Raw genomic sequence first — 27,710 nt, 5'->3', positions numbered from 1 at the left:
ACAAATAATAAACAAGGCTACTACAGCACACAACACACTTATTTGACCATATCTACCAGAGAGGCTTGATTGTGAAAACGAGTGGAGTCATCCCAACACACTACAGTTATCATGATTTGACATACATTGAAATTTGAGTTGTCTTTCAATAGTGTAAAAAATCTGACAATATGAACGTTTGTTTCAAGTATCATCAAAATCCTTCAAAGGGTTGAAGAGTTATGGAGCAGACACAATTTCCTTTAATTTCGTTTGTGAAACTATATATGATATGACATTCAAGTGTCAAGTAGACCTTGACCTTGGAACCAGCCATACGAAACATGTACTCTACACGTTCTCTGGATGTGGTGAATTTTTGTTTCAAGTATCTACCAGAGAGGCTTCATTGTGAAAACGAGTGGAGTCATCCCAACACACTACAGTTATCATGATTTTACATACATTGTAATTTGAGTTGTCTTTCAATAGTGTAAAAAAATCTGACAATATGAACGTTTGTTTCAAGTATCATCAAAATCCTTTAAAGGTTTGAAGAATTATGGAGCAAACACAATTTCATTTAATTTCATTTGTGAAACTATATATGATATGACCATCAAGTGCAATTTCGTTTGACGCCCGCCTGCCATACGCTGATTGAATAACCAGGATTTTCAAAATTGAATACCTGGTTAAAAACAAACAGTTTAGGAAGCATCTTCTCATACAACCTTAACAATAGAAACCATCCATAGACAGCCTTCATTGAAGTGACTACCGGGTATTTACATTATCTTATCTCCATTTCCATTCCTGTTTCCATTCACAGTTATTCTCAGCAGTGGGGGAGACATGCGCTTTTTTACAAAAGCATCCTCTAGTTTTAATTTGCTTTGGGGTACATGTTCGTTTGTTTATGACTGCCAACACAGATTAAATACTTAGCCCATGCAATAAAACATTTCTGGTAGCAGCGAGGATTCTGTCATAAAATTGACCGAAAAAATAAATTTTTGGAAGCTGTGGTCCTGTCATATGCATTATTGTTTTGATAGCAGACACAAGTATTGCACAATATCTTCAAGATCATAAAAATGTAAATAAAATATCACAATCAAAATGCACTTACAATTAATAATATGTCAATAATTGTCACAATAAATAGCAAACATTTCTTTTACTTGAGCAATAATTAAACATGTGTAATCATTCCTTGACAAAAAGAAATGACAGGGTTTTTTTTCTGATATATAAAAAAGAGGTGGAAGTCAATTGAGTGTCGGCTTGGCAACAACTACAGGTGTGTAAACATCAAAGATTCACAGATTCTTCAGAAGAGCCGACCAGTCATTTGTCAGAGGTCATTTCGTGTGCAAATTTTGTATTTATTATTTGACAATGGAAACATTATATTCCTTTTATTTATGGATACTACTTTTTGCCCGAGTGTTTGTGCGCTATGGAATTTCAAAAATCGGCGATTATAAATTTTCCGTAACTAACAATTAACTATTTTAACATTTTTAAAACAGGGGTGCAAATATCCGGAATATTCAGAAATTATAGGTCCTGGAGACAAATCTTGCGTGTGTTATTATACCCCCAAAAACAAAGTTTGGGGGGGGGGGGTACATGTATATAGGAGTCACCCGGTGGTCGGTCGGTTGGTCGGTCAAGCGGTCTGTTGCATTTTCCTTGTCCGGAGCATAACTTGAAAACTAATGGTTGGAAGTCAATATAACTTCATACAATGGTCAAGTACATTGAGAGGAAGTGCAGTGCACAAGAACCATTACTCCATCTTGACTAATTACAGAGTTACTGCCCTTTGTTACTTTTCCTTGTCGGAGCATAACTTGAAAACTACTGATCGGAATTCAAAACAACTTCATACAATTGTCAAGCACAATAAGGGGAAGTGCAGTGCACAAGAACCATAACTTTTTCTTGACTAATTACAGAGTTATTGCCCTCTGTTACTTTTCCATTTTTTTTTGTCCGGAGCATAACTTGAAGACAAATGGTTGGAATTCAATATAATTTCATATAATGGTCAAGCACAGTTAGAGGAAGTGCAGTGCACAAGAACCATAACTCCATCTTGACTAAATACATAGTTATTGCCCTTTGTTACTTTTCCTTGTCCGGACCATTACTTGAAAACTACTGGTTGGAATTCAATACAACTTCATACAATTGTCAAGCACATTAAGAGGAAGTGCAGTGCACAATAACCATAACACCATTTTTACAAATTATAGAGTTATTGCCCTTTGATACTTTTCCTTGTCCAGAGCATAACTTAAAATGTACTGGTTGGAATTCCAAAAAACTTCATACAATGATCAAGCACAATAAGAGGAAGTGCAGTGCACAAGAACTATAACTCTGTCCAGAGTAATTATAGAGTTATTGCCCTTTGTTACTTTTCCATTGCTTTTTTCTTGTCCAGAGCATAACTTGAAAACTACTAGTTGGAATTCAATACTATTTCATACAATGGTCAAGTATATTGAGAGGAAGCACAGTGTACAGAAATCATAACTCTTTCTGGACTCATTTAAAAGTTTTTGCCCTTTGTTACTTTTTATTGTCCAGTGCATAACTTGAAAAATTAATGGTTGGAATTCAATGAAACTTTATACAATGGTCAAAGGCAGTGAGATGAAGTGCAGTGCACAGGAACCATAAGTCTATTTGGACAAATTACAGTTATTGCACTTTGACTTTGTTACTTTTTTGTCCTGTGCATAACTTGAAAACTTGTAGTTAGAATTCAATACAACTTCATACAATGGTCAAGTGCAATGAGAGGAAGTGCAGTGTACAATAACCAGCACTCCATCTTCAGTATTTATAGAGTTATTGCTCTTTGTTCCTTTTCCTTGTCTTTCTGGACTTATTGCAGAGTAATTCAATAAAACTTCATCAATGGCCAACCACATTGAAAGGAAATGCAACATACAAGAACCACAACTATCTTTAATTGCCCACAACCATAACTGTATTTCAATTGTTTTACAAGATATTCTGTTACTAGTAATTAACATCCTCATTTCCGAAGCAGTCTTGCGGGGGTATTAATCACATTAAGTGATAGTTCTAGTTTTTTACGGACGTGTAATAAATTGAGTAATGATCACCCGAGAGAACGAAATGTCCCGGTGATCCACTATAATTTTTCCAGGTCGTACGGGAATATTTACGCAGGATTAGTTTATCACATCAGTAATTTGACCATGCTTGAATTTATGTCCACATAGTCATTTTTTTTATTTCATATTATGATTACTAAAGAGCATGTTTTTTATTGTTTTTGACTGTCTTTTACATGTCAGCTTTGTCCTCGCCGATGATGATAGTGTAGTCCAAATTTCCACTATTTGCTACAACGTACTAAGCGTATTAACTTACGTTCCGTAAAAATCATATATAAAAAAAAAGCCTGCCTACCGACCCACTCCTTATAACACTGGGTCGGCAATAGCAAACATATATATTATTAAGGATGGCCTTATGTCAGTTTGAAATCTTTATTGAGTTAACTTATAATGATTTAAGATAACATGCCACTTAATTCAGGGCAAAGTTTATGTAACACAGTTTGAAGTGGTAAAGTATAGTCAAATTAAAAAAAAAATAATCCCCTTAAAGCTGGGACATAAGATAAGATGTCCCAGCTTAAAGCCATTGACCTCCAGATGGTAAAATGAAAATATGAAATAAAGTTTCAAGTAAATAGTAAATACTGATCTAGTTAGGTTTATTGTATAAATCCATCATCACTGACACCTTAATTCAAGAAAGAATGTTGACAAAAGCGTTAATATATGGGGTTTTTCTTTTCCATAATCTACTTCGTAACCAACGCTATAGCCAATATAAAAAGGAGAAGATAATTCATTTGGTCCGGAAAAATCCCGGTACCCGGTATGCCCGGGATTGTTTATCAATTTTCGTCATTGAGTAGGCCCCTATCACATTTTAAGCTAAAGGTTAAATCGATAAATTGGTCATCATATTTATAAAATAATTAATCAATTATAATTTTTAGGGCCATGAATTACTACAAATATAAAAACAAAAGCAATTATTGGTATCCCTATATGTTTGATAAAATCCCGGATTCCGTGCGTTTTGGACCACAGGTCGCGATATTGTCCTGTATGATCACGTGAATTACTAGAAAAAACCGTGGATGAAAGAATTCCGTGGTATAATAAAAGAAGGTATTTCCCGTGGGTAGAAAAGCGAAACGTTTGTTTTCAGTGCAATGATGTTAAAATATGAACATTTTGAAGTGTCATTTCTTTTTCTTTCAACAATATAATGTTTGAGGGGGAATTTTGAAATATTAGCAAGACGTCAGTTTTTCTGCTATTTTCTGGAGGTCAGCTGCTTTAAGTTAATTGATAAAGTCACATAAAAATATATATGTACCTATAAAATGTTAAATTATAAACAAAAGAGATCAAAAACTTTGAAATCCGAACAATTGTCAGGGTCCCGAAATTCTATATAATTCATACCTCTTAATTTGAGGCCTCCTAAATTCTGATATTGTGGTAAAATTTGGATTATATCAATAAAAAATTTACTTCCAATATCCGGACATTGAAAAAGGGTGTGAAGGATTATCATACTTGAGAATAAAACCTGCAAAATGTTTGTATCTTCCAATCAACTGTGACCATATATCTTGACCCCCACTAGAACATCAAACTTTCAAACACGTCAAACCCTTGATTTAATTGAAGGCTTAAAATAAAGTCTGACCTTATAAATAATATGTTGTTTAGAAAAGAAAATATTATAAATCATATAGATACATTTTTTTTTATGAAAGAAAATGTTACAAAACTGATATTTTTCATCAGCTGAAGAAGAAAGACTTCATTATTAGTACTGAAAGCTTTGAAGAAATTCTGAGGCAAATCAAAGAAGAAATGGCAAAAGTTCTGAAATCAACAGAAAATGCTGCAACTAAAGATGAATATGATGATCTGAAGAAGAAGTTATTAGACCTTGAAACCAAGATGTCTGACGAAGAGAAGGGAAAACTGGAAAATGAAAAAGAACTGGCAGAACTTAAGAAAACAATAACAGAACTTGAATTCAAAATGACTCAAGAAACACTCGAGAAAGCCGAATTGAAAAAGAAATTAACTGTCCTAGAGATACTTGTTTCTGACCAGAAAGAGGTAAACCAAATTTACTTCTGCTTGTTAACGAAATGATGTATGTTAAGTGTAAGCATGTACATGTATATAGGCATCTTGGCTTTAAAAAGATCAAGACATGATAGGTAATTGTAAAGAAATTACTTTATGACTTAAGTTCTTGTAGTAATATACTTTAAATTACTTTATGATTTAAGTTCTTGTGGTACTTGTTACTAAGCTTTTGAACTGAAAAAAACAACCAGGTTCATCCCATGTACAGTGGGTACAAAATGTATATACAATGTAGCCTTAATTATCCACTGCAAACAAATATTGTTTGAATTTTTAAAAAGAAATCTTCCAAAATCTCTACATGAAAAAAAGTTTTAGTAATATTTCCTTAAAAGCATATGGCACATGCAGAAACTCTTTGCTTAAAGGCTCAAACTCATTTTAAAAAAGGTCAAACTTAAATTTTAAATGTAGCTATGCTTACCTGTGATGAAGGCCACACTTATAAGGTTAAATGTAAGCTGTCTGTGCTTCCTCATAGTGAAGGCCACATTTAAAGGTTAAATGTTAGCTATGCTTACTCATCATTTAAATGTAAGCAGTTCTTGCTCATGGTGATGATCACACTTAAAAGGTTAAATGTAATATCTTCTTGCTCATAATGAAGATCACACTTAAAGGTGAAATGTTGGCTAAGCTGATTCATGGTGATGGTCACACTTAAACATTAAAGCTGCATGCCTCCAGATGACTCAAAATATTTCAATAAAGTCAAACTTGAGAAATATGTACTACTATTTTAGGAAACGTAAAATGATTCAAGATTCAAGTAATATTTTACATGTTATGTGCGGTTAATGACAGATTTTTAGCTCGACTATTCGATAAGAATAAGTAGAGCTATTGCAGTCACCCGAGCGTCGGCGTCCGCGTCGGCGTAACCACTTATGTTAAAGTTTTTGTAATAGTTTAAATATTTTCAAAGTCCATTGACATATGGCTTTGAAACTTTGCACACTTGTTCACCATCATGACCCCAACCTGTAGACAGGAGGAGGTAACTCTATCAAGCATTTTGACAGAATTATGCCCCTTTTTCGACTTAGAATTTACGTTAAAGTTTTTGTAATAGTTCAAATATTTTCAAAGTCCATTGACATATGGCTTTGAAACTTTGCACACTTGTTCACCATCATGACTCCAACCTGTAGACAGGAGGAGGTAACTGTATCAAGCATTTTGACAGAATTATGCCCCCTTTTCGACTTAGAATTTACGTTAAAGTTTTTGTAATAGTTCAAATATTTTCAAAGTCCATTGTCCATTGACATATGGCTTTGAAACTTTGCACACTTGTTCACCATCATGACCCCAACCTGTAGACAGGAGGAGGTAACTCTATTAAGCATTTTGACAGAATTATGCCCCTTTTTCGACTTAGAATTTACATTAAAGTTTTTGTAATAGTTCAAATATTTTCAAAGTCCATTGATATATGGCTTTGAAACTTTGCACACTTGTTCACCATCATGACCCCAACCTGTAAACAGGAGGAGGTAACTGTATCAGGCATTTTTTTACTATCAAGCACGAAGAATAGTCGAGCGTTGCTGTCCTACCGACAGCTCTTGTTTAGTATTTACAACTATATTTGTACTGTGTTACTAATGCAGTAAGGGCTATTTATGCATATTTTGACCACATTTTGGTAATTTACATGGCTTGTAAGTGCCATTGATAATGTGTTAATGGCTTCCTTTTGGTTATTTCACAATAAAAATTATTATACATTCAAAATTTAATACATTTTCAAAATTTTCATGAAAAGAGCATGAATCTGGAGGTGTGCTGCTTTAAATGAGCCGCGTCACGATAAAACCAACATAATGGGTTTGCAACCAGCATGGATCCAGACCAGCCTGCGCATCTGCAAAGTCTGATCAGGATCCATGCTGTTCGCTTACCAACCCTATTACAAGTAGAGATACTGATAGCGAACAGCATGGATCCTGATCAGACTCACAGCGCAGATGCGCAGGCTGTTCCGGATCCATGCTGGTGTCAAACGCACTACGTTGGTTTTGTCATAACGCGGCTCAAATGATTACTATGCTTGTTCAAAGTGAAGATCACACTTAAAGGTTAAATGGAAGCTATGCTAGTTTATGCTGAAGGTCACACTTAACGGTTAAATGTAAGAGTTTCTTGCTCATAATGAAGATCCCACTTAAAGGTTAAATGTTAGCTACTATATTAAAAATCTTCTAAAGTTGAAAAAAACCAAATAGCTAGAGTTTAGATATTAAACATGATACATCTTCTAGTCAGTGTCTACAAAGTTTGTTCAAATAAAAGCCCTGGGGTCAAAACTGGCCCCGCCCCAGGGGTGTCATTGTTTTTAACCATATGTGTATAGTAAAAACTTAAAAATTCTCTTTTAAAAAACCTAATGAGCTAGAGCTTAGATGTTTAGCATGAAACATCTTCTTTTGGGTTTCTACAAAGTTTGTTCAAATAAAGCCCTTGGGTTAAAATTGGCCCTGCCGGGGGTTTGGGGGAGGTCATTTATTTTCATTATATGTGTGTAGTAAAGACTTAACATCATGAAACATCTTCTAATGGGTGTCTTCCAAGTTTGTTCAAATAAAAGCCCTGGGGTTTAAACTGGCCCCGCTCTGGGGGACTATGTACAGGTGAGCGACTTCAGGGCCAGCATGGCCCTCTTGTTTATTATAATTATATCTTTCATTTAATTTGCAATATAATCATCACAATCAACCCCAACAAAACCACCACAACCACCAATATCATCAGCCACACCACCACCATTATCAGCAACAAAACCACTACCGCTATCATCAATACCACCAATGTAACCACTTAAACCACCACCACTACCTCCATCACCAATAATAACCCTGTGACCCCTAAAAAAAAATTAAAAGAGAAGGCAATAATTCATCAATGGTTGTTTACATACAGAAGTTGTAAGAGTTTTCTGATACAACAAATACTTTTAAGACATCATTAATTTTATTTATTTATCATTTTCTGTGAGTTCAAGTGAGGGACTATCAACCGGACACTTTTTGAACATTTTTCCGTACAGATTTCATAATTTTAAACCTAGAGACCTAAAAATTTGACACAGTTCAGCTAGGTTATTCTACTAACTAACAAACTAGATGTATTGACACTTATTTCTGAGGCTCCACAAGGAGAATATCAAAATTACCTAAATTGTCGAAACTGCAGTACCAAAAAAAAAAATTGTGTCCGGCAGATATGTAGATGACGTGATTTAATTAAGATAAAAGCTTGGGTGTTTAATTTTTTTATTTTCAACATGATAAAAAATATTTCAGCACCAAATGCTGAAGTTTTGGATATTCTATTGTTTACTCTGCAAATGATTAAAGCTGTTAATGAGGTCAGGTATTGCACTCTTGATGCCCAAATTTTCAACATCAACATTGTTGAAATAGACATTAAAGTACAGTCAACTCTCGTAATCTCTTAGTCATCGGGACCGTCCAAAAAATATTGAGATAACGAAATGTCGAGATAAATATAATTAGGGTTTGAATAAGGCAGAAACTGATTTTTACAAAAGACATGTGCATACCTTATGTCAAATAACTATGATATCCCCATGTCTTGTTTCCATAGGCCTAGTCAAATTTAACAAAGTAATATTATCGGATGTTTACCAGCGGATATACGGGTGTTTGAGATAAAAACACATAGCGAGGTTTACACGGTCGTACACCAATAAAGTGAAAACTTTGTTTTCAGGGTGGTTGGTCCGGATGTCCTCCCGGGTTATTTATCGGGTCTTGAGATTGTTTGATCGCTGATTGATTGGTGGTGATGTTGTGAACAATGTTGCAACGATAGAGTTTCTATACTTTCACTATTTCATTTACATTTAAAGTCATAATGAATTGATACAGTGTTTGAATATTTATAAAGAACGTAAAATTCACTCATTTTGGACATAAGTCAATCAACACGCTAAAAAGATCAACTTTTATAAAAACAGCTTAACTTGTTACAAACATAATCATTATTATGACACGCGCTATTGAGCAATTATCATCTAGTTTACGTTTTTCACACGTCTGAAGGGAAACTATTAGCAGTGATTTTTTTACAAACTCATCAGTGTGGGTCCTAGGACTCACTGGGCTATAAATCTATGAGTCCCAAAATTTAGCCAACAAATCCAAGTTACAAGGCTTAATATTGTTTTAGTGATATGAAAGGTATATTAATGGAATGAAGAAAAAATGAATTTGATTTCCACATTAATTACAATGCTTCTGATACTGAAATTATTCAAAACTGTCAAATAAATTTTATAAGTCTATTTCCATGAATTTAGTTTGAGATTAAGCAAAACTTCATTTTCCTTAATATTGTTTTGCTTATCTATAGTATAGCACATTATCATTTCTTATCTGTAGAAGATTTGCAGACCTAGAATATGTGTGACATAACTTGAACACAATTTGGTATTTATTACCAAATTCCTGTCAGACAGGACTCCCTACTCAGAAAAAGTATGCATCCAAAAGATGCACATTATTTGAAACTTTGCATCCACAGCAAATTCAATGAGTTCTGGACTCAGGATGCAGAGGTAAAAAAATCACTGCTATTAGTCGAGATAAACAAAGGATAATAGTGTGAAAATAACTGTTGGGCTGAAATTTTTCATCGAGATACTGAAAATATCGAAATAAAAATATCGAGATAAACAAATATTTCCAATATAGATAAAGAAGGAAGAAAATCGGGACTTTCATAATTTCATCGAGATAACGAAATATCGAGAAAAGCGATGTCGAGATAACCATAGTTGACTGCATTACCGTTTATGGAAGTTGAAATGAATTTATTATAGAAGAAACATGCATTTATTGTTGATAAAAAGTGACTAACTACTGAACAAAAAAAAACTAAATTAAGCATTTTCGGGGCTGTCCGGGCTTGGTGGTTGTCCGGTTTTGGTGGTCCCCAACCTGAGTAACAGAATCTAAACAAATTAAACACTGTAAGAAGTTACATTTATCATTAATATCTGTTTGATAAATATCATGATATTATATAACAGTAAATCCGAAAAATATCATTGACAATAGTATAACGCTGACATTTAGTGCGTCTTAATGCTATTTTTATATATATATAACGCAAATGAAATTAGATCAAAATGTTTTCACAATCGTTTAGTGCACATGTACCTAACTGTCCAATATGAAAATGATATATTATTAGAATCCAATATGGGAATATATTGGACTGTCAAATGGTACAAATGCAGATTGTGAATTTAATTTAGTTAAATTTATTAGGTTTATAATTTTATACAATGTACATTTTTGAATATTACTGAATAAAACAATTATTTGTATTATTATTGATGTTGTAGGAGATAAAAAGATTCAAGGTGGAAGATTCTCCTCAACAAAAACAGTTAGCATATGAAAAGGTGAAATCAGGTATGTTATATAGAATATGAAAATGCGAAATCAGGTATGTTATATAGAATATGAAAAAGGCTAAATCAGGTATGTTATATAGTATATGAAAAGGCTAAATCAGGTATATTATATAATATATGAAATGGCTAAGTCAGGTATGTTATATAAAATATGAAAAGGCTAAATCAGGTATGTAATATATAATATGAAAAGATGAAATCAGGTTGTTATATATAATACGAAAAGGCGAAATCAGGTATGTTATATAGAATATGAAAAGGCAAAATCAGGTATGTTTTATAGAATATGAAAAGGCTAAATCGGGTATGTAAAATAGAATATGAAAAGGTTAAATCAGGTATGTCAATAAATATGAAAAGGCTTAATCAGGTATGTTTTATAGAAAATGAAAAGGCTAAAACTGTTTTGCTATTTATTGCAGACTGCAAAATAAGGCACACGGCTTATTGTAGATTTGCAGCCATAAGTCAACCAAAAACGGTTGTCAAAATTGTCCATAAAAATCAACTCGACCATAAATCAACTCGACTTATGGTCGAGTAACTAAAAAATATTGATCTTATTAGGGTCTTTTTTGAGATTTGCAGGCTCATTTTTCAGTACCGATTGGTAAAGAATCATAGACATAATGTTTTAAAATGAATCTTATTTTAATATTGCCAGGGATGCTCGATAATAATTTATAATAATTTTCAGTTTTTAAATCAGCGGTCGATATAAAGGAAAATATAATGGAAAATCATATTTTAATAGCAATAGCAGAACACATTTACCCTTCTCAATATATCCAAAAAAAAGTGTCAACAGGTGCTTATACACTGTACATAGACATACCGGTAACTTTGATCTTTGTTGTCAGGGCAGCTATTCTTACATCACGCTCAAGATGTTTGTATTGATTAATGATATGCACAAAGTTTTAGAGCAGACCAATTAAAGACCAATCAAATTAATTTACTCAATTGTCAGACACACCCATAGCCAATCGTGTTTGGTTAGCTCTTTTGCATACACTTTTTTAATTGGATGAAGGCGTGTTTATAATAATTTATTCACATTTCCTATAATTAATGTTGCCTTAAAAGATCTTCCATTCGCACTATATAAACATTAAAAATAATCTTACACAAATCTTAATCCAGTTTGCTCAGGTCATTTATGTATATTACACCTCAATTTGATAACACATTGATTGCATCATGCCTACCATATTTGGCTTTCTTCTCCAGACGCTACGTCACTTGTTACCAGTATATATGTTAACTGTAATTGAGGCAGTGTGTGTGGAGTTTTTTTTAAAGAGTACTGATTACTGGATAATAATTGGACTTAATTATTTTGTCCCTCTGGGTGTTTAAACAGGTATTATTTATCTGATACATGGACAATTAAAAGGTGTGAAAGTCGTTTCAATCAGACTAAGCAATACATTGGGACCAGACAATTAGGGTCGCTTGTCACATGACAGGGAGTTGCCAAGACAGTCTCGACTGTATACTTTGAAACAGTCCTGCATAATGATAAATTTTCCTTCATAAAAATGCCCTTTACATCAACTTGAAAATTACCCCCGACTTATGGAAGAGTCAAGGCAAAATACCAACTTTTTAAAGTCATAATGTACCCCTCGACTTATGGATGAGGTCGAACTATGGCCGCGTATCTACGGTATGCCAGAGATGAGTAAAAACCCATTCAGGCCTGCAAAAATTCAAAGTTGATTGTAATCCTGAAGGTGGTTGGAAATTGAAATGTGTTTTCATACTAAATGAGTTTCGGTTTCAATTCTTCAGAAATCATTGTGTAATATGTCATCAGTCTATTTGCATAATACAGCATTGAATTATGCATTATTTATATTCATTGTCTATTTATTGGTTAGCATAAATATTCAGACAATGCTCATGCTCGAGTATAATAGTAAAAAGTTACTGATAAAAGAACAAGTTATCGTAAATTTTCATTAAATACATTTATAATACCCCCGAAACGAAGTTTGGGGGGGGATATAGGAGTCACTCTGTGGTCGGTCACTTGGTCGGTCTAGCCATCCGTTGCATTTTCCTTGTCCGAAGCATAACTTGAAGACTAATGGTTGGAATTCAATATAACTTCATACAATGGTCAAGCACATTGAGAGGAAGTGCAGTGCACAAGAACCATAACTCCATCTTCACTAATTACAGAGTTATTGCCCTTTGTTACTTTTCCTTGTCCGGAGCATAACTTGAAAACTACTAGTTGGAATTCAAAACAACTTCATACAATGGTCAAGCACAATAAGGGGAAGTGCAGTGCACAAGAACCATAACTTTAACTAAAGTAATTACAGAGTTATTGCCCTTTGTTACTTTTCCATTGCTTTCTTTTGTCCGGACCATAACTTGAAGACTTATGGTTGGAATCCAATATAACTCCATACAATGGTCAAGCACATTGAGAGGAAGTGCAGTGCACAATAACCATAACTCCATCTTGACTAATTACAGAGTTATTGCCCTTTGTTACTTTTCCTTGTCCGGACCATAACTTGAAAACTACTGGTTGGAATTCAAAACAACTTCATACAATGGTCAAGCACAATAAGGGGAAGTGCAGTGCACAAGAACCATAACTCTGTCTAAAGTAATTACAGAGTTATTGCCCTTTGTTACTTTTCCATTGCTTTCTTTTGTCCGGACCATAACTTGAAGACTTATGGTTGGAATTCAATATAATTTAATACAATGTTCAAGCACTTTGAGAGGAAGTGCAGTGCACAAGAACCATAACTCCATCTTCACTAATTACAGAGTTACTGCTCTTTGTTACATTTCCTTGTCCCGAGCATAACTTGAAAACTACTGGTTGGAATTCAAAACAACTTCATACAATGGTCAAGCACAATAAGAGGAAGTGCAGTGCATGAGAACCATAACTCTATCTAAAGTAATTACAGAGTTATTGCCCTTTGTAACTATTCCATTGCTTTCTTTTGTCCGGAGCATAACTTGAAAACTTACTGGTTGGAATTCAAAACATCTTCATACAATGGTCAAGCACAAAAAGAGGAAGTGCAGTGCACAAGAACCATCACTTCATCTTGACTAATTACAAAGTAATTGCCCTTTGTTACTTTTACTTGTCGGGAGCATAACTTGAAAACTACTTGTTGGAATTCAAAACAACTTCATACAATCATCAAGCACATTAAGAGGAAGTGCAGTGCACAAGAACAATAACACCATTTGACAAATAACGCCCTTTGATACTTTTCCTTTTCAGGTGCATAACATAAAAACTAATGTTTAGAATTTAATGAAACTTCATTCAATGGTCAAGTGCAATGAGAGGAAATGCAGTGCTCAAGAAGCGTTACTCTTTTTGGACTTTTTACAAAGTAATTCAATAAAACTTCATCAATGGTCAACCACATTGAAAGGAAATGCAACATACAAGAACCACAAGTATCTTAAAATGCCCACAACCATAACTCTATTTCAGTTCTTTTGCAAGGTATTCTATTACTAGTAACTTACTCATTTCTGAAGCAGTCTTGCGGGGGTATTAATCACATTTAGTGATAGTTCTAGTATTTAGATTTGTGAATCAGTTCAGTTAACGTCTGAAACGAAACGTGGTTGTTTTTAGCTCACCTGTCACACAGTGACAGGGTGAGCTTTTGTGATTGCTTTTCGTCCTGCATCCGTCCGTTGTCCGTCCGTCTGTCCGGAAACTTTTACTTTAAATGACATCTCCTCATAAACCACTAAGCCAATTTCATCCAAACTTCACAGGAATGTTCCTTTGGTGGTCACCTTTAAAAATTGTTCAAAGAATTTTATTCCATGCAGAACTCTGGTTGCCATGGCAACCGAATGAAAAAACTTTAAATATCTCTTTTAAAAAACCCAAAAGAGCAAGAGCTTAGATATAAGGCATGAAACATCTTCTAGTGAGTGTCTACCAAGTTTGTTAAAATAAAAGCCCTGGGGTCAAAATTGGCCGCGCCTTTTCCCTATATGCATATAGTAAAACCTTAAAAAAATTTTCTTTTAAAGAACCCAAAGAGCTAGAGCAAAGATATTTAGCATGAAACATGTTCTTATGGTTGTCTACCAAGTTTGTTCAAATAAAAGCCCTGGGGTCAAAATTGGCCCTGCCCCAGGGGGTCATTGATTTTCCCTAAATGCATATAGTAAAAACTTTAAAAATCTTCTTTTAAAGAACTCAAAGGGCTAGAGCAAAGATATTTAGCATGAAACATGTTCTTATGGGTGTCTACCAAGTTTGTTCAAATAAAAGCCCTGGGGTCAAAATTGGCCCCGCCCTGGGGGTCATTGATTTTCCTTATATGTGTATAGCAAAAACTTAAAAATCCTTCTTTGAAAAAACCCAAATAGCTAGAGTTTAGATATTAAGCATGAAACATCTTCTAGTGAGTGTCTACAAAGTTTGTTCAAATAAAAGCCCTGGGGTCAAAATTGGCCCCACCCCGGGGGTCATTGATTTTCTTTATATGTGTATAGGAAAAACTTAAAAATCTTCTTTGAAAAAACCCAAATAGCTAGAGTTTAGATATTAAGCATGAAACTTCTTCTAGTGAGTGTCTACAAAGTTTGTTCAAATAAAAGCTCTGGGGTCAAAACTGATCCCGCAGGGGGGGGTCACTGTTTTTAACTATATATGTATAGTAAACACTTAAAAATCTTCTTTTAAAAAACCCAATGAGCTAGAGCTTAAATGTTTAGCATGAAACATCTTCTTATGGGTGTCTACCAAGTTTGTTCAAATAAAAGAAAGCCCTTGGGTTAAAATTGGCCCTCGGGGGGGGGGGGGGGGTGGTGTCTTTTTTTTTACATGACATGTGTGTAGTAAAAACTTAACACCATGAAGCATCTTCTAATGGGTATCTTCTAAGTTTGTTCAAATAAAGGCCCTAGGGTTTAAACTGGCCCCGCTCCGGGGGCCTATATACAGGTGAGCGACCTCAGGGCCATCTTGTTTATTCGGGGGATGCGTTCAGCGAATGGAACTATTAATCTGATGTTGATGTTTAAAACAGAATAGAAAGCTGTAGAATGATTAGTTATAGCGAGTATATAAAAAACAGAAAAAGAGAATTTTATATGAGAACTGGCTGACTGATTTTCAGTGATTTTGTTCATAAATTGAACTTTGTTGGTGTGAATAAACATTAAATAAACTGTTGTCTTTTTTTCCACAATAAATGTTTTGGGCCTGTGATAATATGTCCATGCAGGTCTGTACTTATTTTCCGTATCATTCACTAATTGATTTGTCCATTACAATTGGATTTTATATTATCTTTTAAATTTCAGAATGGCGGAAAAAGCTTATTGAACAGTACCACAAAACCCTGCTGCAAGTTCCTACAACACCTTTACAACCAAAAAGTAAAAAGTGTAGCTTTAATGAAATTTATATTAGACCTAAAATAACGAGGGAAATAAATCGAGAAAAGGGGGAGACAGAGGAGGTGGAGGTTAAAAATATGTCAGAGATACTCACAATGAACGGAGTCCCCCAAAAATCTATATATGTTCTTGGAGATGCAGGGTCAGGAAAAACTAGTTTTTGTAAATATCTGGTCAACTGTTGGTGTTTGGCACACAGTGAGGAACATGAAGTTGACAATGAAAACGAAGATGGCAGTGGTAAACCTGAAGTCGACAGTGAAAAACATGGAGGTGACGGTGATAAACATGGAGCTGGCAATGACAATGAAGATGGCAGTGGTAAACCTGAAGTCGACAGTGAAAAACATGAAGGTGATGGTGAAAAACATGAAGCTGACAATGAAAATGAAGATGGCAGTGGTAAACCTGAAGGCGACCGTGAAAAACATGGAGGTGATGGTGAAAAACATGAAGCTGACAACAAAAATGAAGATTGCAGTATTAAACCTAAAGGCGATAGTGAAAAACATGGAGGTGACAGTGATAAACATGGCGCTGGCAATGACAATGAAGATGTAAGTGGTAAACCTGAAGGAGACAGTGAAAAACATGGAGGTGACGGTGGGACACATGGAGCTGGCAATGAAAACGAAGATGTCAGTGTTAAAACTGAAAATTGCAGTATGAAACATGAAGGTGACGATGAAAAACATGGAGGTGTCAACGAAATTGAAGGTGACAGAGAAAAACATGGACGTGATAATGAAGAACATGAAAATCATGTAGGTGTCAATGAAAATGCAAGCGGCAGTGAGGAACATGGATGTGATTATGAAGAACATGAAACACAAGGAGCTGTCAATGAAAATGAAGGCGACAGTGAGGAACCAGGAGGTGATAATGAAGAACATGAAAAAAAGGGAAGTGACATTGTAAATGAAGAGGTAAAGGGGACAAAAATGGGTGGAAAAATTTTTGAAAACCCAAAAAGGGGAAAAAGGAACGGGAAGGTTTTAAAAGGGGAAAACGAAAAAAATGAAAAAAAAATGTGGGGGGAAAGGACTTTAATAATTGCCCTTTAAAATTGACTTCAGGATAACAGTAAAAGGGTTTGTACCGGAAAAATCCAAAAAAAGGGGAAAAAATTCTTTTTGGTATTTTTAAAAACAGATTTTAAATTTTGTTTATTTATGATCTAAAATTGATAGAAAAATTATGAACTGAAATTAAATGGTAAAAAAGAGATGAAAAAATTTTTATTTTGTTTTTAAAAACCCCTCTTAGCCCAAGTACCCAAAACTTTTGACCTATTGATAAAAATTTTTTCCCAAAACGTTTTAAAAGGGAAAAATTTTAAAAACACACTTTGAAGGGGAAAACCTCTAGATTTATGATTTTGGGGGGATGGTTTTTAGATAAATTTGGTTCCTAAAAAATGTCCCAGAACATAGCATTTTTAAGGAATACACAATAGTCACGACTTCACGCCCATGGAAATTTCATACATTAAGATCAAATGATGTGGAGATTGAACAGTCGCTGAAACTGAAAGGGTTTGATTTTAGATGTGAAAGGGAAATGGTAAATAGGACAGTCTCACAATTAAATATAAATAGACATGCTAATAAACAAGCCAGAGACTGTGTGGAAAAGCTGAAGGAAGACTCTCTGAAAAGTTTAAAACAGATACCAATTATGCTCCAACAACTGATATGTCTATGGTTTGATGGTAAACTCGATAAAACCTCAAGATGTGCCATCTACACCGGCATGTTAGAACTGTTCTTTACATGGAATGACATGAAAACTACAGGAACAAGTACTCCACTCATGAAGGGTACTCAGAGAGTAAACCTCCCTCAATATTTAGCCGATAAAATCAAATTAAGATTAAACAGCCATTTCATTTATGAAGTATCACGGTTGGCTTATGAGACACTATTTAATTGTCCAAAGAACAAATCCTTGACATTTGACATGTTTATGTTTGATGAACTAGAAATATCAGATGAAGTAAGAGAAAATTGCTTGAAACTTGGAATAATTACAGAAGATGAATGTCCGAGTTTATTTGTATCAGAACCACCAAGCTCATTGTTCTCTTTTATTCACAAATCAATGCAAGAATTTCTGGCTGCAGTGAATATTGGTATCAATTTCCTTGCAAAAATTGGTTCATTAGATAGTACAGGAAATGCTGAATTAGCCAAAAAGATTATCAATGAGGTTTTTCAGAAATGTTCAACAATAAATGACATATTAGAGCAATCAAATGTCATGATTATGCTATGTGGTCTTGAACCTAGATTAGCCCCACATGTCTCAAAACACGTATTTGATACTGTGTCAGAAGACTCTTATGTTCAGAAATTCAGGAAAACAACAGATAGACAAAGAGAAGACAGTGTAGAATTGTATGTTATGGGTTCTGAATCTGATACTACATGTATTACTGATATTCAAAGGCTTATTTTTGAGTTAATTGAAGAATGCAATTCATCAGATACTCCTGGAAGCTGTCCTGTATTTTATATAGGAGATTTGGTCTTTGATATATTTAATCGGTATTGTGATATTGTTTGTTCAGGTATTGATCAGCATCAAATTGTTCCTGACTCTGTTCTGTCTATTGAGGTAGCTAACATCAACACAAATAATGCTAAATTGACAAAATATTTACCAATGTTTCATCATCTTGAAAAAATTAAAATAACATATGGAGATGAACCTCAAAGGTTATTTAGTACACAAAGTGATAGTACACAGAGTAATGAACAGATGATTGATGAGATGAACAATTGTGTTTCTGAGACAATTAAAGTAAACACTTCAACATTAAAATCTCTGTCTCTTGGTGAAACCGATCACACTGACAAGCAGTATTACCCTGTGTATAAAACAGTTGTTAGTAACCTACCTAGTATGATCAATCTTGTAGCAATAAAAATAAGTGGTATAACAATGAGTCATGATGATACTACTACATTTTGTAATTTTCTTGAGAGAACCAATCATCTTGAACAAATATATCTTGTTAATATTGAATGTGAGTGTGAGAACCAGCATGATGTAAATTTATCACAACATCAACAACTTCAGTACCTTTATTTGAGATATGCTGTTAGTGTGATAGATGCTGATACTACAAACCTTGAAATATTTAAATTTGGAAATTTGAAAAATAGTAATTATGAGAAAATATTTGATATTATTATAAAATCTTACAAATTAAAAGAACTTCAATTATATGGAGATTATGACAATATATCTCAATTATATCATACCAACATAACAAAGAGACTAGTCACAGTATTGCCATTGTTACACAATCTCAGTGAGCTTGAGTTATGGTATTGTAGGTTAACTGACAATATAATACAGTTACCTTTAGAGATGAAGAGTTTAAAGAACATTAAGCTTTTTGGTGTCAAAATGAGTTTGACAACATGGCAGAAGTTTGTTGATAGTCTTCCTGGTATTCCTCATATTGTAGATGTGAGTGTAGTGAACTGTTATATAACAGTTGGTGGTGAGGAGATTAATGATAGGTTAACATGGACATCACAAGGACTAGGAGGAGTGAAGGGAAATGATGCTATACAGTATGTAAAAGATAGAGAACAGTTAATTCATGTTAAACGTGGTGGTGAAGATTGGTTTGGCTTTTCAACAACAAAAAAAGTGATATAGGATACATGTAGTTGATATTGTTGTTAAAGTAAATTATTGCATATTCAAAGACATAAATTTGGATATTATTTTTTTCATTTTCACTACAAAAAAAAATGATTTGAAATTAAAACAGTTAGATGATACATGCCTTTAAATTTTCAAAAAAAAAAGGGATAAAGTGTCCATGTAATTACATAGTATTTTAACTAAATGTGTTTTTTTTTTCATTTTCAAAAAAAAGATAATGTTTGGAATTTTTAACATATTGATATAGGATACTTGCAGTTAACATAGTTTAGACAAAATTATTTCATGTTAGAAGACACAATAAAACAGTGATACTTATGACAAGTAATTCACATATTGTTGTGAAGCAAGAGGATGAATATAATACATTATGATAACAATCATCAAAAACAGTTAAATTAAATATTGATATCTGGTCAATGTAACAAAATGCATTATTATATTTTATAATATTGAAATTGGAGAAAGTAGTATTCAAATTGTGTTTATAAATAAATAAATGAAAAAAATGCAGCAAAATAGAATAGATATATTGATCTTAATTAAGGTAAAGGTTCTTTTTTAAAGATCAGGGATAGTTAAAAAAACTGATTTGAAAAAAGTTATGTTCAAATTATAAATACATAAATAGATATGTAAATAAACAAGTCAATAAATTAATGAATAAGTAAATTTAATGGAAATATCAAACCACAGATGTTAAATGTACAAGGTAAGAACATGAAGAAGAAGTGAAAGCTTAATATAACATTCAAATACCATTATATGATGTAATATATGATATGATAAGGGAATGGTATATGTAAATACCGGTTATATGATAAATATGTCATAAGAATGGTATATATCAATACAAGTTATATGATATATAGGACAAGGAAATGGTATATATAAATACCAGTTATATGATATATAGGACAAGGAAATGGTATATACAAATACCAGTTATATGATATATAGGACAACGGAATGGTATATATATATACAAATACCAGTTATATGATATATAGGACAAGGGAATGGTATATATAAATACCAGTTATATGATATATAGAACAAGGGAATGGTATATACAAATACCAGTTATATGATATATAGGACAAGTAAATGGTATTCATAATTGTTTCATTGAGATGAGGACCATTTACATGTTATATTTTAGTGATTCCTTCTTTGATTGTTTTTGTGTTGCCTTGAAAAGGCGACATATTGGGGTTACTTTTGTCATCGGCGTCCCTTAAAGCTTGTCCGGAGCACAACTCAGTCACTTTAAGTCTGATTGACTTCAAACTTGGTATGCATGCTTCTTTTAATAACCCAAAGTGCAGTGCACAAGAACCAGTACTCTGCACTTCTTAATTTTTGAGTTATTGCCCTTTGTTAATTTTCATACTTTAATTTTGTCCGGGCCATTTCTCTTCAACTATAAAAGCTATTGACTTGAAACTTCATAGGATGATAGATCTCATTAAGAAAAAGTGCAGTGCACAAGAACCGGTACTCTGCATTTCCTAATTTTTGAGTTATTGCCCTTTGTTAATTTTCATACTTTATTTTTGTCATGGCCATTTCTCCTAAAGTATAAAAGCTATGGACTTGAAACTTCATAGGATGATGGATCTTATTAAGAAGAAGTGCAGTGCACAAGAACCGACTCTGCATTTCTTATTTTTTGAGTTATTGCCCTTTGTTAATTTTCATACTTTATTTTTGTCCAGGTCATTTCTCCTAAAGTATTAAAGCTATAGACATGAAATTACCTTCATAGGATGATAGATCTCATTAAGAAAAAGTGCAGTGTACAAGAACCGGTACTCTGCATTTCTTATTTTTGAGTTACTACCTTTATTAATTTTCATACTTTATTTTTGTTTAGGCCATTTCTCATAAATTATAAAAGCTATGGACTTGAAACTTCATAGAATGGTATATCTTATTGATCTGAAATGCAGTGCAAAGAAACTGCTGCTCTGCACTTCTTATTTTTTGAGTTATTGCCCTTTGTCAATTTTCTTGTCCTAGCCATTTCTCCTAAACTATATTGTTCACAAGGTCACACATCCGACTCGCGGAGTTCTAGTTATATTGTAAAAATTGAAAAAAAGTTGAAAATTATAATTATGCAAAACGATAAATGTGTATAGTTAAAGGGACTCCACTGAGGATTTTTGACATATTCAGAATTATATCTACTTGATTTTTGAGAGTAATATATGAGAGTAATAGGAAGTCACTGTCCGAGGACCATGAACTATAACATAGATTTTGACAGAATCATTACACTTTTTGAAGTTAGAAAATTATGCAATATCCATTAGCTGAAGTCCGTCTGAAAATTACACTTTCAATTTTATTCCGAGTATATTTCTTTAACATCATTTTATTTTTATACCCCCGCACAACAAAGTTATCCCCATAATAACTTAAGAAACCTTTGACCCACAGTCTTCATATTTGGCATGGAGGTTAGTCATGATTAGTAGATGACCCTTTTTATACGCCCGTTTGAAAAACGGGACGTATTATGGGCGGGCGGCGGGCGGCGTCCAATTTTGTCCGGAGCATATCTCCTACATATATGGAGGGATTTTAATGAAACTTCATAGAAATGTTCACCACTATGAGGAGCAGTGTCGCGCACATGAACCAGGTCTCTAGGTCAAAGGTCAAGGTCACACTTAGAGCTCATTGAAAAATGCTTTTTGGGGAGCAAAACTTCACATGTATAGAGGGATTTCAATATTACTTGGCACAAATGTTCACCATTGTGAGGCGGAGTGTCGCGCGCAAGATTCAGGTCCTTGCGGCCAAGGTCAAGGTCACACATAGAGGTCAAAGTTCAGATAAAAATATGAAGATGTGTATATGGACCATTTAGTCATCATTTATTGAGGGATTGTAACACAAATGGTCATTATCAAGACTATGGCTGTGATACATATAATTTAGGTCAATATATACAAGGTCAAGGTCACAAAAGATGATGAAATATCCAGATTTTGTCTGGAGCATATCTCCTACATGTATGGAAGAACTTTTATAATACTTTATGGAAATGTTCACCACCATGATATGTATTGCTCCATGCATGATCCAGGTCTCCAGGTCAAAGGTCAAGGTCACACTTAGAGCTCATTGAAAAACGCTTGTCCGGAGCAAAACTTCTCCATTCATAGGGGGATTTCAATATAACTTGGCACAAAATGTTTACCATTGTGAGGCTGAGTGTCGCACGCAAAATTCAGATCCCTGCGACCAAAGTCAAGGTTACACATAGAGGTCAAAGTTCAAATAAAAATTTGAAAGATGTGTATATGGACCATTTAGTCATCATTTATTGATGGATTGTAGCACAAATGGTAACTATCATGACTACAGGTGTGACACATTTAATTTAGGTTAATATTTGCAAGGTCAAACAGGTCACTGAGATGATTAAATATCAAGATGTTGTTTCCGGAGCATATTTTCTACATGCATGGAGGAATTTTAATGTTACTTTATAGAATTGTTCACCACCATGAGACGTAGTGCCCTGCACATGAACCAGTCTCTAGGTCAAAGGTGAAGGTCACAGTTAGAGCTCATAGAAAAACGCTTGTCTGGAATAAAACTTCTACATGCATAGAGGGATTTCAATATAATTTGGCACAAATGTTCATCATTGTGGAGGCTGAGTGCCGTGCATAAAATTCAGGTCCCTGCGACCAAGGTCAAGGTCACACATCCTGTGCCTATATCTTCCCCTACTGATTTGTTTTAAGGTTCATTTAACAACACAGTGCCAAGAATAAAAACTTGCTTGCTAGATAACACTTATCAATAATGCCCCCATCTCCATCTAAAGCTTTCGTAAACGGGCGTATTTTGTGACTATGGCATCCTTGTTGATTTTGAGGACACTAGGTCATAGGTCAAGGTCACAGGGGCCTTGACTAAAAAAGCTTCTCCGCCCAATAACTTAAGATTCCTTTGACCCACAGTCCTCATATTTGGCATGGAGGTTAGTAGGTGATGAGTAGGTGATCCCTAGTGATTTTTTAAGGTCACTGGGTCAAACGTCAAGGTCACAGCGACTTTGACTTCAAAAAAAAAAGTTTGTCCGCCCATTATCTTAAGATTCCTTTGACCCACAGTCTTCATATTAGGTATGGAGGTTGATCATGACCCATAAGGTGACCCCTGTTGATATTTAGGTCACTGGTCAAAGGTCAAGGTCACAGGGACCTTGACTAAAAAAAAGCTTTTACCATCAATTGCTTAGAAATGCCTGTCCGCTGTGTATTGATTTTGACATTTTCACATTTGAAGCATGTAGAATACATAACTTAGCAATGCATTGGCTTAGTAACGTCAGATTTGGCAGGGAGGTTGTCCTTGAGCTCTAAATGGCCACTGTTGATTCTGACAAAGTGGTATGCGGGGGTATTCAGGCCATGACAGTGGCAGTTCTATTTTTTATGCCACCGCAGCATCTGCGATGCGGTGGCATATAGCGATTCACCTGTGTGTGTGTGCGTGTGTTTGTGTGTGTGTTGGTGTGTGTGTTTTTGTGTGGTGTTATATAGATTATATAGTGAACTTAAAAAAAATCTTCTTTGTGAAAAACCACTAGTCCAATTTCAACCAAACTTTGGCAGGATTGTTCCTTGGCGTGAAGGGCTTCCAAAGTTGTTCAAAGAATTTCATTCATGCAGAAATCTGGTTGCCATGGTAACCAATAGGAATTATAAGAATTAAATTTAAAAAAAATCTTCTGTAAAGCCCCAAAGGCCCCTAGAGCTTAGATATTTTTGCAATAAGGCATTTGTCTGGGTAGACCTCTAAACAAAGATTGTTCCAAATTATAAGCAACTGGGTCAAAATTGGCCCCGCCCCGGGGTCATTGATTTTCACTATATGTACATATAGTAAAAACTTAAAAACACCTTCTGTAAAACCCAAAAGGCCTAGAGCTTATATATTTTGCATAAGGCATTGTCTGGTAGACCTCTAGCAAGATTGTTCAAATTATAGCCCTGGGGTCAAAATTGCCCCCGCCCTTGGGGCCATGGATTTCAATATATACATATAGTAAAAAATAAATAAAGAAGGTCTGAAGGTACAAGGCTTATAGCTTTAATATTTGTTAAATAATATCATCTAAAGGTACTCTACAAAATTTATTCAAATTTTGCCTCTTGTGTCAAAATTAGCCCCGCCCCCGGTGGCCATAGGTTTTCCTTATATGTATATAGTAAAAACTTAAAAAATCATCTTCTCTAAATTTACAAATGTCAAAGGCCCCTGTGACCTTGACCTTTGACCTGGTGACCTCAAAATCAATAGGGGTCATCTACTAATCATGACTAACCTTCATTCCAAAATATGAAAAACTGTGGATCAAAGGAATCTTAAGTTATTGGGCGGTCAGCTTTTTGAAGTCAAGGCCCTGTGACCCTTAACCTTTGACCTTGGTGACCTCAAAAAAATAGGGGTCATCCTAAACTAATCATGACTCCTCCATGGCAAAAAAATATTGAAAGACTGTGGGTCAAAGGAATCCCTTAAGTATGTGGGCGGACAAGATTTTTTGAACGTCAAGGCCCCTGTGACCTTGAAACCTTTGGAAACCTGGTGACTTCAAAATCAATAGGGGTCCATCTACTAATCATGGACTAAAACCTCCATGCAAAATATGAAAGCGACCTGTAGGGTCAAAGGAAAACTCTTAAGTTATTGGGCGGACAAAAGCCCCTTTTTGAAAGTCAAAGGCCCTGTGACCCTTGAAACCTTTGGACCTAGGACCTCAAAATCAATAGGGGTCCATCTACTAAGTCATGACTAAAACCTCCCATGCCCAAATATGAAGACTGTGGGTCAAAGGGGAAATCTTAAGTTATTGGGCGGACAAGCTTTTTGAAGTCCCAAAGGCCCCTGGTGACCCCTTGACCTATGGACCTGGTGACCTCAAAATCCCAATAAGGGGTCATTTACTAATCATGAATAACCTCCCAATGGCAATAATATGACGACTGTAAGGTCAAAGGAATCTTAAGTTATTGGGCGGTACAAGCTTTTTGAAGTCAAGGCCCCCTGTGAGCCTTGAAACCTTTGACGCTAGTGGACCTCAAAATTCAATAGGGGTCATCTACAAATCCATGACTGACCTCCATGCAAAATAATGACGAACTGTAAAGGTGCAAAGGAATCTTAAGTTTATTGGGCGGACAAGCTTTTTGAAAAGTCAAGGCCCCTGTGACCTTGACCCCTTTGACCTAAGTGACCTCAAAATCATAGGGGGTTGATCTACTAATTCATGGAACTTTAACCTTCAATGCCAAAATATAAAGACTAGGGTCAAAGGAATCTTAAGTTATTGGGCCGGGACAAGAAAAAAACGGGAGCGGACGGACAAAGCTATTCCAAGTATACCCCCCTTTACAACTTTGGGGTTGTGGGGGATAATAAGTGCAGAATGAACCAGTTTCCTGTGGCACTTGGGCACTTCTTATCAAAAATAAAGAATTATCATTCTATGAATTTCAAGTCCATATCTTTTATAATTTATGAAAAAAAAGCCTGGACAAAAATAAAGTATGAAAATTAATAAAGGGTGATAACTCACAAATAAGAAGTGCAGAGTACTGGTTCTTGTACACTGCACTTTTTCTTAATGAGATCTATCATCCTATGAAGTTTCATGTCCATAGCTTTCATACTTGAGGAGAAATAACCAGAGAACAAAATTAAAGTATGAAAATTAACAAAGGGCAATAACTCAAAAAGAATAAAGAACTGCAGGGTACCAAGTTCTTGTGCACTGCACTTCTTCTTAATGAGATCTATCATCCTATGAAGTTTCAAGTCCATAGCTTTTATACTTTCGGAGAAATGGCCTGAAAAAAAATTAAGTATGAAAATTAACAAAGGGCAATAACTCAAAAAATAAGAAATGCAGAGTACCAGTTCATGTGCACTGCACTTCTTCTTAATGAGATCTATCATCCTATGAAGTTTCAAGTCCATAGCTTTTATACTTTAGGAGAAATGGCCATGACAAAAATAAAGTATGAAAATTAACAAAGGGCAATAACTCAAAAAATAAAAAATGCAGAGTACCGGTTCTTGTGCACTGCACTTCTTCTTAATGAGATCTATCATCCTATGAAGTTTTAAGTCCATGGCTTTTATACATTGGTAGAAATGGCCCGGACAAAAATAAAGTATGAAAATTAACAAAGGGCAATAAATCAAAAATTAAGAACTGCAGAGTACTGGTCCTTGTGCACTGCACTTCAGGTTATTGAAAGAAGCATGCATACCAAGTTTGAAGTCAATCAGACTTACAGTGACAAGCTTTAAGGGACGCCGACAACGACGCCGACAATGACAGGGACGCCGCCGACAAAAGTAACCCCTATGTGTCGCCTTAAAAGGCGACACAATAAAATCATGTTTATATCTATGGTGTATAACTTGTTTTGATTAAAAATTATGTTATAGTGTCTATGTAGTAACAGTATATACTAGTACATCTAAATTTACAGCAAGGTGCATCTATACTTGCCTAGTGTTTAAATTTCTCATTCTAACACAAACAGCGAAGAGTTCACATAAAGGAGCTCCACTGAGGTCCAAAAGCCTAACAATAAAGAATAAAAATAGAAAATCCAAAACAGAGTAATCGGGGTATTCAATACAGAAAACAAGATTGCATTTGAGAAAAATGCTATGCCACCGCATGGTTCAAATTTCATAGCTGTACATCAAAGGACAAGAAAGTAGGTCACATCATCAAAATCTAGGTCACCTGATATCAAAGTTCAATTTTACAACTAAAACTGTGCACATGGTCAAAATGTCATTGCTGTACCTAGTAGGTCACTGTCCCCTTGGGCAAGGCATAATTTTGACCCAAGGGTTAAATTCAAAACAATTTTGATACAGGTCCACCAAACAACATTTCA

General features: G+C 34.6%; 2 protein-coding genes across 2 annotated transcripts in view; both read left to right on the top strand.

Moving 5' to 3' along the window:
* LOC132726380 (uncharacterized) overlaps positions 1-17,144 on the top strand; it is a 29,175-nt gene extending 12,031 nt beyond the window's left edge. The window contains exons 4-6 of the mRNA XM_060711699.1: positions 4,860-5,183; positions 10,591-10,660; positions 15,985-17,144. Coding sequence (XP_060567682.1) covers positions 4,860-5,183; positions 10,591-10,660; positions 15,985-17,144 — 1,554 coding nt within the window. The remainder of the gene's footprint in view (positions 1-4,859; positions 5,184-10,590; positions 10,661-15,984) is intronic.
* Positions 17,145-17,500: 356 nt separating this feature from the next.
* On the top strand, positions 17,501-23,123 carry LOC132726381 (uncharacterized). The gene is made up of 2 exons (XM_060711700.1): positions 17,501-19,762; positions 19,868-23,123. Exon 1 carries the CDS (start codon positions 17,641-17,643, stop codon positions 19,750-19,752), a length of 2,112 nt encoding a protein of 703 aa, XP_060567683.1. The 5' UTR covers positions 17,501-17,640; the 3' UTR covers positions 19,753-19,762; positions 19,868-23,123.
* The last annotated feature ends 4,587 nt before the right edge of the window (positions 23,124-27,710 follow it).

Source organism: Ruditapes philippinarum, unplaced genomic scaffold, assembly GCF_026571515.1.
Source record: "Ruditapes philippinarum isolate M1 unplaced genomic scaffold, ASM2657151v2 ctg4383_1_1_1_1, whole genome shotgun sequence".
Taxonomy (NCBI): Eukaryota; Metazoa; Mollusca; class Bivalvia; order Venerida; family Veneridae; genus Ruditapes; species Ruditapes philippinarum.
Note: the sequence above shows the minus strand (reverse complement) of the source record. Positions and strands in the feature narration are given on the sequence as shown.